General features: G+C 37.5%; 1 protein-coding gene across 1 annotated transcript; it reads right to left on the bottom strand.

Moving 5' to 3' along the window:
• Positions 1-5,015: 5,015 nt before the first annotated feature.
• TMED5 (transmembrane p24 trafficking protein 5) lies at positions 5,016-12,935 on the bottom strand. The gene is made up of 4 exons (XM_084290788.1): positions 12,734-12,935; positions 10,935-11,032; positions 10,084-10,267; positions 5,016-7,962 (listed from the first exon to the last, which is right to left on the bottom strand). The coding sequence occupies exons 1-4, from the start codon at positions 12,902-12,904 to the stop codon at positions 7,744-7,746; spliced, it is 672 nt and encodes a 223-aa protein (XP_084146914.1). The 5' UTR covers positions 12,905-12,935; the 3' UTR covers positions 5,016-7,743.
• Positions 12,936-13,027: the final 92 nt, after the last annotated feature.

Raw genomic sequence — 13,027 nt, 5'->3', positions numbered from 1 at the left:
GGAATGTACTTGGGGACTTTAGCTGGGGGAGAGGGGAAGGGGAATATTTGTCAAACTTAAGCTGTCCATAGACTTAACTATTGTGAATGTCATTGTTTCATTTTATTATGATGGTTGACTTGACTCTGATGTTCAGTTTGTATTTTTGGAATTGCTTTTTTCTTAGAATTAAAGACAAACATTAAATGTGTGTATTTTCTGAGAGAGAAGAATGAGTTTTGATTCTGTATTCTTGTGAAATACATACTTGGTGGCTTCCTCCCATCCATCATTCCTCTATCTCTGACTTGCCTGATACTGTCCTAGAGACATTTGCCCTGCGCATAGACACTAACTAGTGTTTGAGCTGTACTTGAGGGATGCTCTGTGAAAAATGTCATGTACTGGAAAATGCTGCAATGGTGCTGCTGAAGCTATGGCTAGAGTAGTACAAATGCCTTTCACGCCCTTTGTGTGAATTTTGCTGTATGTGGTAATGGAGTTTCTTAACAAAAAATACAAATGTTGCTGTACATAATGATTTCATTTTAGTACGACTTGATCATTTTATGTATGCATGTGTGTAAATATATGTAATTCAGCTATGTTGTGGTCACTGATTTAGAGCCGTTTCCTTATGTACCAGATTTGATATTTTTCCATTATATATTATTTGTATTACTGTGGTATTTAGGTAGGTGAACTCTGTTTAGAGACTGTTCAAAAAAATGTAGGCATCAGATAAATAAATGAGACAGCAAAGAAATAATGGCACATTGCTGGTCAGAAATGTGAAATAAACATCATAGCAAACTACTTGTCAAATCATTGTTCACAACAAAAACTTGAGGAATTTTCTTTCCTCTTTTCCTTGAAGAGGAATATTCTATTTTTTTTTATGCATGACAGTTATTTTGAGTGAGATTACAAAGTAATTCTGAAAGATCTTTCATTATGGTATATAAAAATGAATGTTAAAATTGTCATTTAACATGAAAGATGACAAATAATTCAAATGTGGTCTTGAAGGTGAAGAAAAGCAGTTTGTCATGGGAGCAGGAGAGATAAGTGGATAAATAGAAAAATGGTCAAGTATTTGATACCTCCTACTAAAGTGATCTTTAGTGTTGTATTTTAAAAGGAAATTGGTGAATTCAGAAGGAACATACCAAGACCGGAGATGGAGCAATAGTAAGAACACAGCGATAAGGATGAACTGGACAGGAGCATCGGTTCTGTGCAAGGAGGGAAGAGGCTGGATCTTGCAAATGCTATGCAGGTAACATTTTTCAGGCTTCAAACTCACTTTTCAGTTCAATGTGGAACTGACGCCTAAACACCTCACCTGTGTGGAGGTGTCAGGTCTGTTGAGATCCTAGTTTAGTCAGAGAAAAAAAAAATTAATTGTCAACCTTAGGTTTATTGGAAAGTTGATTTTTTTATAATAAATTGAATCATTTATAGATGGGATATAAAGAAGAGAGAGTCCTTGGAATTCCCTAAAGAAAGTTCAAAGGGGAGTGGCCATTTTCTGAAAAAGACAATACTAGTGCGATTAGAAAAGCAAAAGATGAGTAGAAAAAGAAGCTGTGCACAGCGTGAGAATGAGCTTGGAATTCACTGCTTTTGCTATTCTTTTACTTCCATCCTTCAGCAGCTATGAAACGGGGTTTTGTACCGTGGCATTTTACTCAAAGTTTTATGGTTTATATCTGTTTTAGCAATGTCCAGTGCATTCTTCATATTCTGTTTTTAACTCGTTATTCATTCATTTCTAGTATTCATTTCAGATCACTCCTGCCATACATTGAAAAATGCCACCTTTTGTCTGTGATAGTGTAATGGTTTGGTAATTCACAAACGCAGAACAGAAAAGAATATTAGATGCTAATGTTCCTCTCAGCTAGTTCATCTCTGCTACTTTTTGTCATGTTCCTTCGTTGAGAGCCATATACCATCAGATCAAGTTGGTTTTTATCAAATACAGCTGTAGCTCATACAGTTTTTACATATCTTTGTCCTAATCTATTCACTGATACGAATTTACCAGTGAGAATTTTTCAATTGTTGTAACTTATTTCTAGCTTCTTAGTTTGACAACATTCTGTTCTTTCCATTTTTAGCCAATTTTGTGTTTGACATTGATTGACTATTATGTGGATTTGGTTTCCTTGTCTTCTCTTGGAATACTTAATGTCCAGTGCAGTAGCATTAACTTGCAATCTGGAAATCTGCAGGATTGCTCAAATAAGCTCGTTTATATTTTATATATTTCTGCAAAACCTGCTTGACAGCAAGAAGCTAATTAATGTTTTTATCTTGACGTAAATAGTCTGCTCTTTTGTAAACACCATTTTGAAGTACTTCATTTGTGCTCTGTCATGTCCTAATGAATACTCAAAGCTGTTGCTATTACTGCATTCATTCAACACCCAGCTTGGCAGTGATAACTATTCTACATATACTTTTTCCTCATTCATGAACGTTACTGAGAATGTCATAAGCTGCCTGTTTTGTGTTCTCACCTGCTTGCTGTGGCTTGGTATTCATAATCTGACAAATTGGTTGCATGAAATTCTAGAGGTTATACACAACAGTTGGAAATTCAGGGAAAAGTAAGTAATGAATAAACAGTTGCAAATGTTTTCAGGTTTTAGGATGCCTGAATGTATTTGTAGTGAAAGGAGGAGGAAAAAATGAGCCAGAAAAGGGGGGGAAATAAAAGGTAGAACTAAGAATTGATCAAGTAACAGTTTCTGAGTTAGGGAAAGTGATGTTTTTTCTACAAAAACACACTTGGAATTGTCCTTGCTGACACTTACTTAGGGAGGATAGCTGGCTTCTTGCAGAAAAGTGTACATGTATACATTTGTGTACAAATATACACATCCTGGAAAGGCAATGAGAAACAACTTGAATTGTATTTAATAGAGACTTTATTATTTCTAAGAAAGTTTTTAAGTGGGCTGTGAAATCCTGATTAAAAAGACAGCCTTTGAAGGACTATATATATATATATATATATATAAAAAGGAGGTCCTGGCCTTCTCTCCTCCGATGCTTTTTCTTCTCTGCTTGTGATAATAAGCCCAGGTATTGTATGTGCTCACATGCCCTGCAGTCACTGAGAGGTAAGCGCGCCAATGGCACCTGAGCCTACTTCCTTCTTCCCGGTGTCTTGTCATCTTGTGGAAGAGAAGTCAGTGGCAAGAATGCTTTCAGGAGAGATGGCATAAATGAATAATGGATGAAGCATCCTCAGGGCTTGGAGGGTGTTTGGGTGCCTGCTGTCTCTTCAGAAAATGTAATCAAGAGTCTTCTCATTAATTGTTTGGGGTTAGGATTGATAGAACTGTGAGTGAACAGTCATGGGATCTTTTACTTGGAGTTTCACCACTCCCTAAAATCCTCAAACATAACGAAAATGACCTTGACTTGACAAAAAGTATTTTCTAATTCTTTAACGTTTAGTTTGAAATAGAGACTATAGATAATGCACTTTTATAGCTTTTCTCTTGGCAACTCTCTCTTCCTTACACACCTGTATTCCAATTTGGCAGGTAGCAGATGGACAGTGAAGAAGGGTATCTTGTTTCCAGAAATGGAAGAAAGGGACTTGTGAGCTGCTTGGGTTTTCAAGTCTTACTAGCTATCCTCACCTATAGCAATTCATAGCATGAGAGAAGATGATGTAATTCAAAAGCTTCTGATGAAGCTTCAGCAGTATAGGTATGTTTACTATTAACATTCACTATACATTTTCACCTGTGTTAAAATAGTTGCCTTAAGTAAATTGTTGGTTTTGAAAACAAAACCATTCTCTAAGGCAAGGCCTACAGCTTTTGATCCACTGTGCAGTAATTTATGAATGTGGTGCTTATTCACTTCTGTACTAGCATTCCTCCTATATGAGCAGTGAGTTTTTGTGATAGAGTACTGCTGTGGAGGAAGCAAGTTGTTAGACTTTTTTATATTTCCTTGACATGCCTTGGTCACTTTCCATTAGTAATGCTAATACTTAAAATTGGCTTGCCTCCCTTTAAATGCATTCTACCAGAAGGTTGCTGTAATTTTACTGCTTTGTGAATTCTTAAGACTTGGTTCATTTCATTATTTGAAGTAGATTATGCCTCATGACTTTTCTCAAGGACATACAAATATAAGGTTTTACTTTTAACTGAAAGTCTTTCACCAAGACTATCTTTGTCATTTTTTTTTAATTTACGACAGTAATCATTCTAATTATCACTGTTAATAAAAATAAAACTGACAACAGCAAAAAACAACCACATGATTAAAATCACTTCTATCAATGAAAGGTACGTTCTTCATCTTTCTCAAATACGTTGTTGCACAAGATTTTCTTACCTATGGTATTTACTAATTTTCAGTTTAGAGAAACCTTGAGTAATGAACTAGTTTATTCTATCATAAATTATAACAGTACATTTTGAATTGGTAGGTCCTGTTGAAATTTTAAAATATACATAGCCTTAAATTTTAAGGAATTACTTTAGCAGATGGAGAAAAGCTTCTCTTGTGGAAGAAACAATGCTAAGGCAGGCCTTCCACACCAGAGGGGGTGAACGCTATGTTGCTCCTTTTGGAAGACAGAGAATGCCTTGTTAAATACGGATTTCTAGCTGGGAATGTCACAATATTTCTGCATTCTTTCATACCCAGGATGAGGGAAAAATAACAGAAGTTCAGTGGTTATTTCTTTTGGCATGGATTCATCGTTTACAATGCAATCAGGATCTGGATGAATAAATGTAATACTGCAATTCAGTTACTGCAATAAGTGAATGCTGCCTTGTACTTTGCAGAAGCACCATACCAAGGAGTAACTCTAATTACCGTTAAACATTTTATTCATTACTGCTCTCAGTAGTATTACTGACCTCTACTATAGTTTTGCACAAGACAGCCCCTGCTGTCCTTCCCAGAATTGTTCCTAACCCCATTGCTTGCATGGAGGCTACTCAGTTCTGGGTTGGTATAGTAAACTGCATGTGCAATAAGGGATATTTTTAAGACAGGTTTAAACTTAATTTATTGAAATAAACTTTATTAAAAATCTCAGGGTATTGCATATTTTTATTCAATGTTTTCAAGTCTTAGAACTTAATTCTGAATAAAAAGTCCATTAAGAAAAAAATTACAGATTGATATTGTCGTCTGTAAATTTTATACAATCAAAAGCAATCTAGTCTTCAAAATCCAAACAAAATTTTATTTAATGGCACATTTAAATGCCAAATCCTTCACCTACGATAAGCATCCCAGCTGCCACTATCAAAGCACAGTTAGTTCTTCCCTGTTTAGTTTTCTAAAGCAAGCCTTGAATGGGGAGAAAATACAGCAAAAGCTTAGTCACAAAACAATTTTTCAGATGAACTGACAATTGTTGCATTATTTTCCTTCTACCAGAGACTGTTGTGTCTCTGTCTGTGAGAAACTGCTGCAGTTCAATTTTGTCTTACCAGAGAAGTCTCCTTTCATGAGCAGCTTAAGCGAATACACTAGACAAAAAAGATGAGTGGTTGTTTTGCTAGTGAAAGTATAACCTTTGTCAGAGAAGCACAGCAGAACTGTTGGCAAACCTAATTCCTTGAGGTGTCCTTGAAAAAGGCGGCAGAGTTTCTCTTGGAGGTCTAAGCTGACAGCTAGAATCCAGTAGCTTTGGTATAAGAGGTAGATATCTTGGTCACAGCTTCAGAGCTGCACCAGCATTTTGCAGATGTTTTGTAACATCACATTTTGAGTGATGGAAGCAAAGAGAAAACTCTTTCTTGTAGCAAAAGGGACTGAGACCTAAGAATCTTGACTTGCTTGCCCTGAAGGGACCGGATCAAAAATTTGGAAGCCAATTCCAGGGAGCTTCAGCTTATGTCTGGATGTAGCTACGCAGTATATTGGTACTGGGAGATGTATTGGGGAAGTAACAGGAAAATATCACTTGCCATTCCAGCAGAAAGAATCAATGTTTCCTAGACTATGTTCTGATCACAGGAGTGAGCTTTCTCATTCAGGACATAACGTGGAAAAAAGACATGCAGAACCTGAAGATAAACAATCTTATCTCAGCCACGGATTTGCAGAAGGAAAAAGTAGCTCAGCATACTTTGCAGTCCTCTATAACAGGTTTTGTAAGGAATAATACTTCTGCTTATAAAAACTATTTAGAAATACTATTGCTAGGTCCCACTGTCTGAAGTTGAAGTACTGTTTCTGTGTACTGTAGCCCTTGCTAGTAAGACCGTATCAGCATTTCTTCATTCACATAGTGACCCTGTCTTATTTCCATATAACAACTTCATTCACAGAAAGTCTCAAAGTTGCAATTTTGCTTTTCACACATATGCTGTCATTTAGAGACTTTTGTGATGAAATAGTTTAACACATTCATACAGGAAATTACTGTGACTTGTCACATTGAAAAACACAAAACTCTCATAGGGGTTTTAACCAGAAGTTCTTCATAATCTTACTACACCATTAAAAGCCATTTAATCTGGAAATCACACATTAGTGATTTGAGGATGGCTTTGCCTTAGTTGAGTCATAGGGCACGTTCATTTGATCCTAAAATTTGAAGCCTGTACTTTGAAGCTCACTTAATTCATGCCTTTTCATATAAATAGCTAGATACACAAATGCTGCTTATGTGATCTGAGTGTACTTACCCACCTAAACGACTTGTTAGGGTGAGCAAAAGGGGAAAGTTTAGTTGAAGAGCTTTGGTTTTTGATGCCTGTAAGTCACTTAACTGCTGTATTAGTCATAGACATGTAGTAGACAAAAACTAATAAAAGAAATAGGTAAGTAAAGGTGATTTTGAGACTACAAAAATAACGTTAAGATAATGTTTTCACATACTAGGATACACCCCCCCCTTATAAAAGGGAAAGAATAACATGAGAAAGAACTTCTTCAGAAGCTACCTATTACATGAGGTTACTATTGCATAGCCTTCACAAACCATTCTTCCGTGTGTGTGCTTTGATCCGTGTACCCTATAGTCACTTGTTTCCTGAATCTTATGTAACAGCCAAAAAGAAAAATAGGGTTGTACAGCTGTCAGAAACAAGATTTATGAACAGGAATGGCATCTATTTTCTCCAGTTCTGTTCAACATCACCTCAATTTCACAGACAGTGCTTTTTTTCTTTTAAAGTGCTGATGTTAGTCATCTATATATTAAAATAAAAAATTTCTTTCTATTCTCACAATGTTAGCCCAGTGTTTCTCCATGATGCTGTACACTACAAGCTAAGGACTTCTTAAGACATGTAATTTTGAAAATAAATAACACCACCACCAGACTAATCCTGTGGGTCCCAATTCCATAAATGTTTAGGCACATATGTAAATTCACTCACTGTTCACCAGCAAATAAAATAGTAACTGTAACACTGGGTTTAAGTTCTGTGAATTTGAAAAAAAGACAAATAACAGTATGAACATTACTTTGCGTATGCACCAAGCATTCTGCTGCACTGCTTGATCATAAGCTGGTCATCAATGTTCATTAACAAATGCTACAAGCATTAAAAATGTTTGTTAATAGTAGTTGCAAAAAATGGAAAAGCAGTGGGCAAGATATTCTGTTCATGATAAAAAACAAAACCCTAACACGTAAGAATTGAAAATCTGATGTGTCTATTGCAAGTTTAAAGGAATCTGAAAAATGTTTTCTTTCCTGTAGAAGTTTTTGCCCTCCTTCCCCTGCCACCTGTTACACTGTTATAGCCATACTGAATATTAAGTTCTACTTTTTCTCTTGTCTTCAAAAAGATTTTTCAGCATGTAAACCTGAACAGCTGATACCACCACCATTACTCCCAAGTTGACCATGGACCAAAAATTCACTCTGTCAAAGTTGCTTTCTTGTATATTTCGGTCACGAGCTTCAAATGCTCTGAGCAGGGTCTGAATCTGGACGCTTTTGCTTAATCTGGCTTTGACACTGTTGATGGATTCCTAGCAAGTAAGAAAAGAATATATTTAGAAGAGAAAAAATAACACTTAAAAGCTTGCAACAAATACTGAAACTGTATTACTACTTTTAAGTTCTTGCCAAGTAGACAGTTAACTTCAGTTTAAAATGCATACCTGTTCACAGGTTTTTCATTAATTTTCTAGCCTGTTACATGTCACTAAAAAGGCTGAATTAAAGTAGCATTAAGGTTATATAGCAGTATCATAGAATCATCATAGAACAACGATTGTCTTTCCTTTTCACAGGAGGATAGGGATGTGGGAGGGAGATCAAACCTAAGATGAATTTTTAATATTCAGTTGTATCTTGGGGCAATGTGATTCCAGGTACTCGGAAAAGTAAAAAGCAATTACCTCTAATGGATTAGTCTTAAAATAAGTGATGTACTAGAAAACAAATGTAGTTTTTTCTGCTAGATAATCAACTTAAGGTACTTTTTAATGCAACCTACTATCAAGATTATAGCTGTAGAAGAAAAAATGTATGGTAATGTTATATTCCCATATTCTGTTTTATGCTTTCACAGAAGTACTCAGTATTTATTAAAGTCCTCATTGAGCTTGCAAGTAATGCCATGACTTGACTAAGGGAACAATGACATCAAACACTAGTACTAACATGACAAAAATTATAAGATCTGTAAAGCCCTCAAATAAAGACATGCCCTGCCTTTTTTCCTTCTGGAAGACATATTTATATCTACATAAGTAACTCAAATTCACCTATTTTTTTGTGATTATTGCAAGAGGGATTTTCTTCACAATTTCCCCTACAATAATTATTTTCTATAATTGGTTTGACTACTGGTTTAAAGAAGATCTGGCTGGCTTATCAGATTCAGTGTTTGACTGTACCTAGTAAAAAATATACCATAGACATGTAAAAAATCTGTCATCTTTAACACTTTGTTCTAATGTTTAAAAGTCTGCATTTTGCTTGTTGCAAGGAATAGGATACATTTTTTTAATTTTTATTTATTTATTTATTTTTTACAAGTCTTCAGTCTTTGTGGATGCTATTTTTTTTTGTCTTTAGTAGATACACAGATCTGATGTAAATAGTTAACAGCAAACAAACTTTTTCTGCATTGTAACAAACACTAGCAGTGCTCCAGGAGCACCAAATAATGTTCTGCTTCTAGAGAAATCTAAAAATAATTTAGTGATGAAAGGAAATAAAAGCTTTGAGTGGGCAGCTGTTTTCACCCTAGAGCAAACAGGGCCAGCGTACAGTTTAAGCAAGCATTACCATTCATATTTTAACTGAAAATCTGAATGGTGGCTGTTGTGACTGTAGACTGGATCCAGATTGACTTAAGCATGCTTTAAATATGAAAAAAATAGAAGAAAAGAAGCAATGACAGTAGGTCTCATATTTGCTTGGGGTCTCTGACAAGTGTTCCTGCAGTTGCTCAGGGCCTTGGGACATAATGTGCAGTATCTCTGCCACACCAGTAACATATAGCATCCACTTCTCTCCATGTACTTCAGCAGTAGCACCATGTTCAGCAACCCTAATGATGGTTCACTATTGCTCTTCCAGATGTCATCAGAACATCAGCAGGGGTGAACCTGCAGCCCCGTATAGGTTACTTCCTGGTCTGTTTATTAGGTGGAAAGTTGGAAATAAAATGGGGAAGACAAGAAGAGAAGGATTAACCCACGTGCTGGCTGAGCCACTTCTGCAGAGATAGGAACATGAGGCTTAACCAGTACTTCTCAAACATATGATAAAAAACTATACAGATTCTAACAACATCATTGGGATTAAGTAATATTTTAATGGTATAAATATTCATTTAATTGCTACAAGGGAAAAATGTCCAATTTTAGCAATAGGAAGAAAGGAAGCTGAATGGGAAAAGGAATTACTTTAATGGCTACACAGTTTTTTCTTGATGATTAGGGGTCTATTCCAAAAATATTCTCAAGTTTCTGTGTGGAAGTGTGAGATTCATGCTGCTAGGCTTCATGTATCAGTAGGAAAAAAAAATATGGGACTGGAAGAGTTTCCAGAATGACATGACAGACCAAGACTGAATGGCAGTAAATATTTTTTCCAAATATTCTTACATTCAGAAGTATTAAGTATCAAGTACTAACCAGAATGTCTTCCAGTTTCATATCTAGAAGATCTGTGCCTGTAACATACTTCTTCCAGTCCTCTTGATCTTGACCTTCTTCTCCCATATTGTCCAGGATCAGTTCAAAGAAAATCACCTTTTCAGAAATGGTACTGAATGTGTTGTCAAAGCAGAACATATAATCCCCATCTTCTGTTTCCACCCTGTGTATATAAGCGCATCATTAAATTAGCTACACTTTCTGTGATGGTTCTCAAAGAGCAAGTTCTGTAAGTGAGCTTTCTTCTTTAAGAAAGGCAAACATGCATTTAGGAAAAAACTGAGTAAGCTTTTTATATAAAGTAAGAATAGATTACAGATTGGTTAGTCATAGCAAAACCATTCCGCTGACCAAAATCATGAAGATAACAACTTAGTTTAATTTAATTTGAATTTTGAATCATTGTTAATGATAAAGAAAAAGCTATATTATGAGTAGAATTCTTGTACACTACAGTAAAACACCAGTGATTAATACATATCTTGATAAAAGGACCGGAGGAGGAGGGTACTTTTGAGTTTTGATGTTTATATGCCTAAAAAGATCTTTTAGTATTATATGTAGAGGCTTTTTTCAACTCCACCCTAATTATTTTTGTTCACTGACCATTAGCTGTTACTATTAAAATAAAAGTATACTTCACTTCGTGGCAAGATGCATATGAAAAGAGATGTTTATAAACATATAGCTGGTATTCTCAAACTGTCCTAATACAAAGTCTTTTATAATACTAAAAAATAATAAAAAAGTATTCAGCCTTCATTTTAGATGTATTTGCTAAAGAAATCAGAAAAATGCTTTATGTAACACTTCAAAGATTTTAAACTTACGTATGAACTCCATCTGATTTTCTTTCATCAAAAACTAAAGTTTCACCTTTTGGGGAGAGTAGATGAAAATCGACATCTAATCCTGCTCCATCTAGAACCTGTGAAACAAACAAAAATCCTCCAACCAGTACAACTTGTGGTTACGTTGATGAAGGTAACACTTTTAGGTAGGGGAACACAGAAAAGAACTGAAATCTGAACCTGTCTGAGTTCATACCAAGTTAATTTGAAACAGATTAGAAACTGGTTCAACCCAAGAGCATTTCAACCATTTCAAATCTTAAACTAAGTATGATCTAATTATGCAAGCCTGGGCTTATATTGGACATTTCCATAATGTTTTTAAGAACACATACAATTTCATCACGAAACAGGGTTAGGCAGCCTTGCAGTACCAGCAGACAGCTAAACCTGGCATTTCTATGACGCATCATTGATGAACAAATACCAGTATTCGTCCTCTGGTTGCAAAGAAATTTCTCAACACAGGTTATGCGTATACCCGTATGTATTTGCGTAAGAACACAATCGATGCAGCATCATCCCTCTGATCTCCTTGTTGGGTGAATTAACAGCATAGAAGGCAGGACTGGACTTGTTACACCAATTAAAGGTGTGCCACAGAACTTCTCACCTTTTAATGCAGATTTAAGGTCTAAGCTCTCCTGGGGCATTCTCATTTCCCCAAAGTAGAAGGGATGGAAGGCATTTAGTTTCTAGGCTCATAGTAAACGTATACAGTATTACAAAGCTGTGCTGCTTTAACTATGACATGGCTACAGTTGGGTGACCACATCCATTGCATTGGAGACTTTTCTGTAGCGAGGTAGTGACTGTGCGGGGGGCTATGGGTGCAGAGTGGCATTATTTTTATGACGTTACTCAGCTCCATCTTTGCTTTCCAGTGAGCTATTTGAGCACAGCGGTCCTGATGAAATGGAGGGCAAAGTTTACACCAACTGGAAGTGATGCTGGAGACTTACCAAAAAGAGGAAAAGGCTGGGAAAATGAATCACTAACATTTGAGAGAAGGAAAACCATACATAGTGATACACCTTTAGGACTATAATACAACCTAAACATACGGGAAGAAGGCTTCCTATCAGCATAGCATTTACTGCATTATGTCACCGGGGAACAGCTTGCCTCTCCACCTTAAAGACCCTAGGCTTTGGCCATTAGAAATTCAGGGTAGTATTTCAATTAGAAAGACGAATCACTACTTTTAATAGTAGCAGAAGAAATTTATGCTTGAGTAGAAATAAGTTTCCCGTTAAATACATCTGTTTTCTCTGTAATAAACATTAAAGGTCTGCTATGATTATTTTGCTTTGACGCTTTAAAGTAGACTTTTATTTTAAGCTCGTTTTGGTTAGACAAGACTGTGAAAAAAGCTTGAACGCCTCAGTTTTTGATTCTTTTTCAGTTCTGCTTGGAACAAAAATAATTAGAAAACAAGCGGGATTATCAGCTTTGCATTTTAATTGGGAAAGAGGAAAACAAGGAGCAGGGGGCAGATGCTGCCCCATTCTGAAAGCAGGGGGCAGAGGAGCCCAGTTACATCAGGCTGCTTTTGGACACCTCTCCTCACGGAGACGAAGGCGTTCAGCACGAGCAGGGCGGGCGCTGTGCAGCAGTTCCGCTCACGCTTTCAGGCTGCCGCTACACACGGGCGCAGAAGCCCAATTCCTACTTCTTTCCCCTGTTTTAGAGGACGGCAGCTGGGAGACCCGGCACAGCCCCAAAGCCTCGTCCCCCGCTGTCCCCGTGCCGCGCCACCCCGTCCCGCCGCCCCCGACCTGGTACTCGAGCTCCAGCGAGGCGTCCTTGCGCATGGGCTGGTAGAAGCACTCCCTGCGGCCGGCGGGGAGCGTGAAGGTGAAGTCGCTGTCCAGGGACGGGCTGAACTCGGCGGCGCCCAGCGCGGCGCACCCCGCCGCCAGCACCAGCAGCACCGCCCGCGGCCCCATGGCGGCTGCCCGCACCCCCGCCCGCCCACAATGCACCGCGCCGCCCGCTCCCGGGCGGCGGCGCTGACGCAGGCGCCGTGGGGGCTCCCGGCGGCGAGGGGCGGGGGGAGAGGAGAGGAGGGG

The sequence above is a fragment of the Netta rufina genome (assembly GCF_964035555.1).
Source record: "Netta rufina genome assembly, chromosome: 8".
Taxonomy (NCBI): Eukaryota; Metazoa; Chordata; class Aves; order Anseriformes; family Anatidae; genus Netta; species Netta rufina.
Note: the sequence above shows the minus strand (reverse complement) of the source record. Positions and strands in the feature narration are given on the sequence as shown.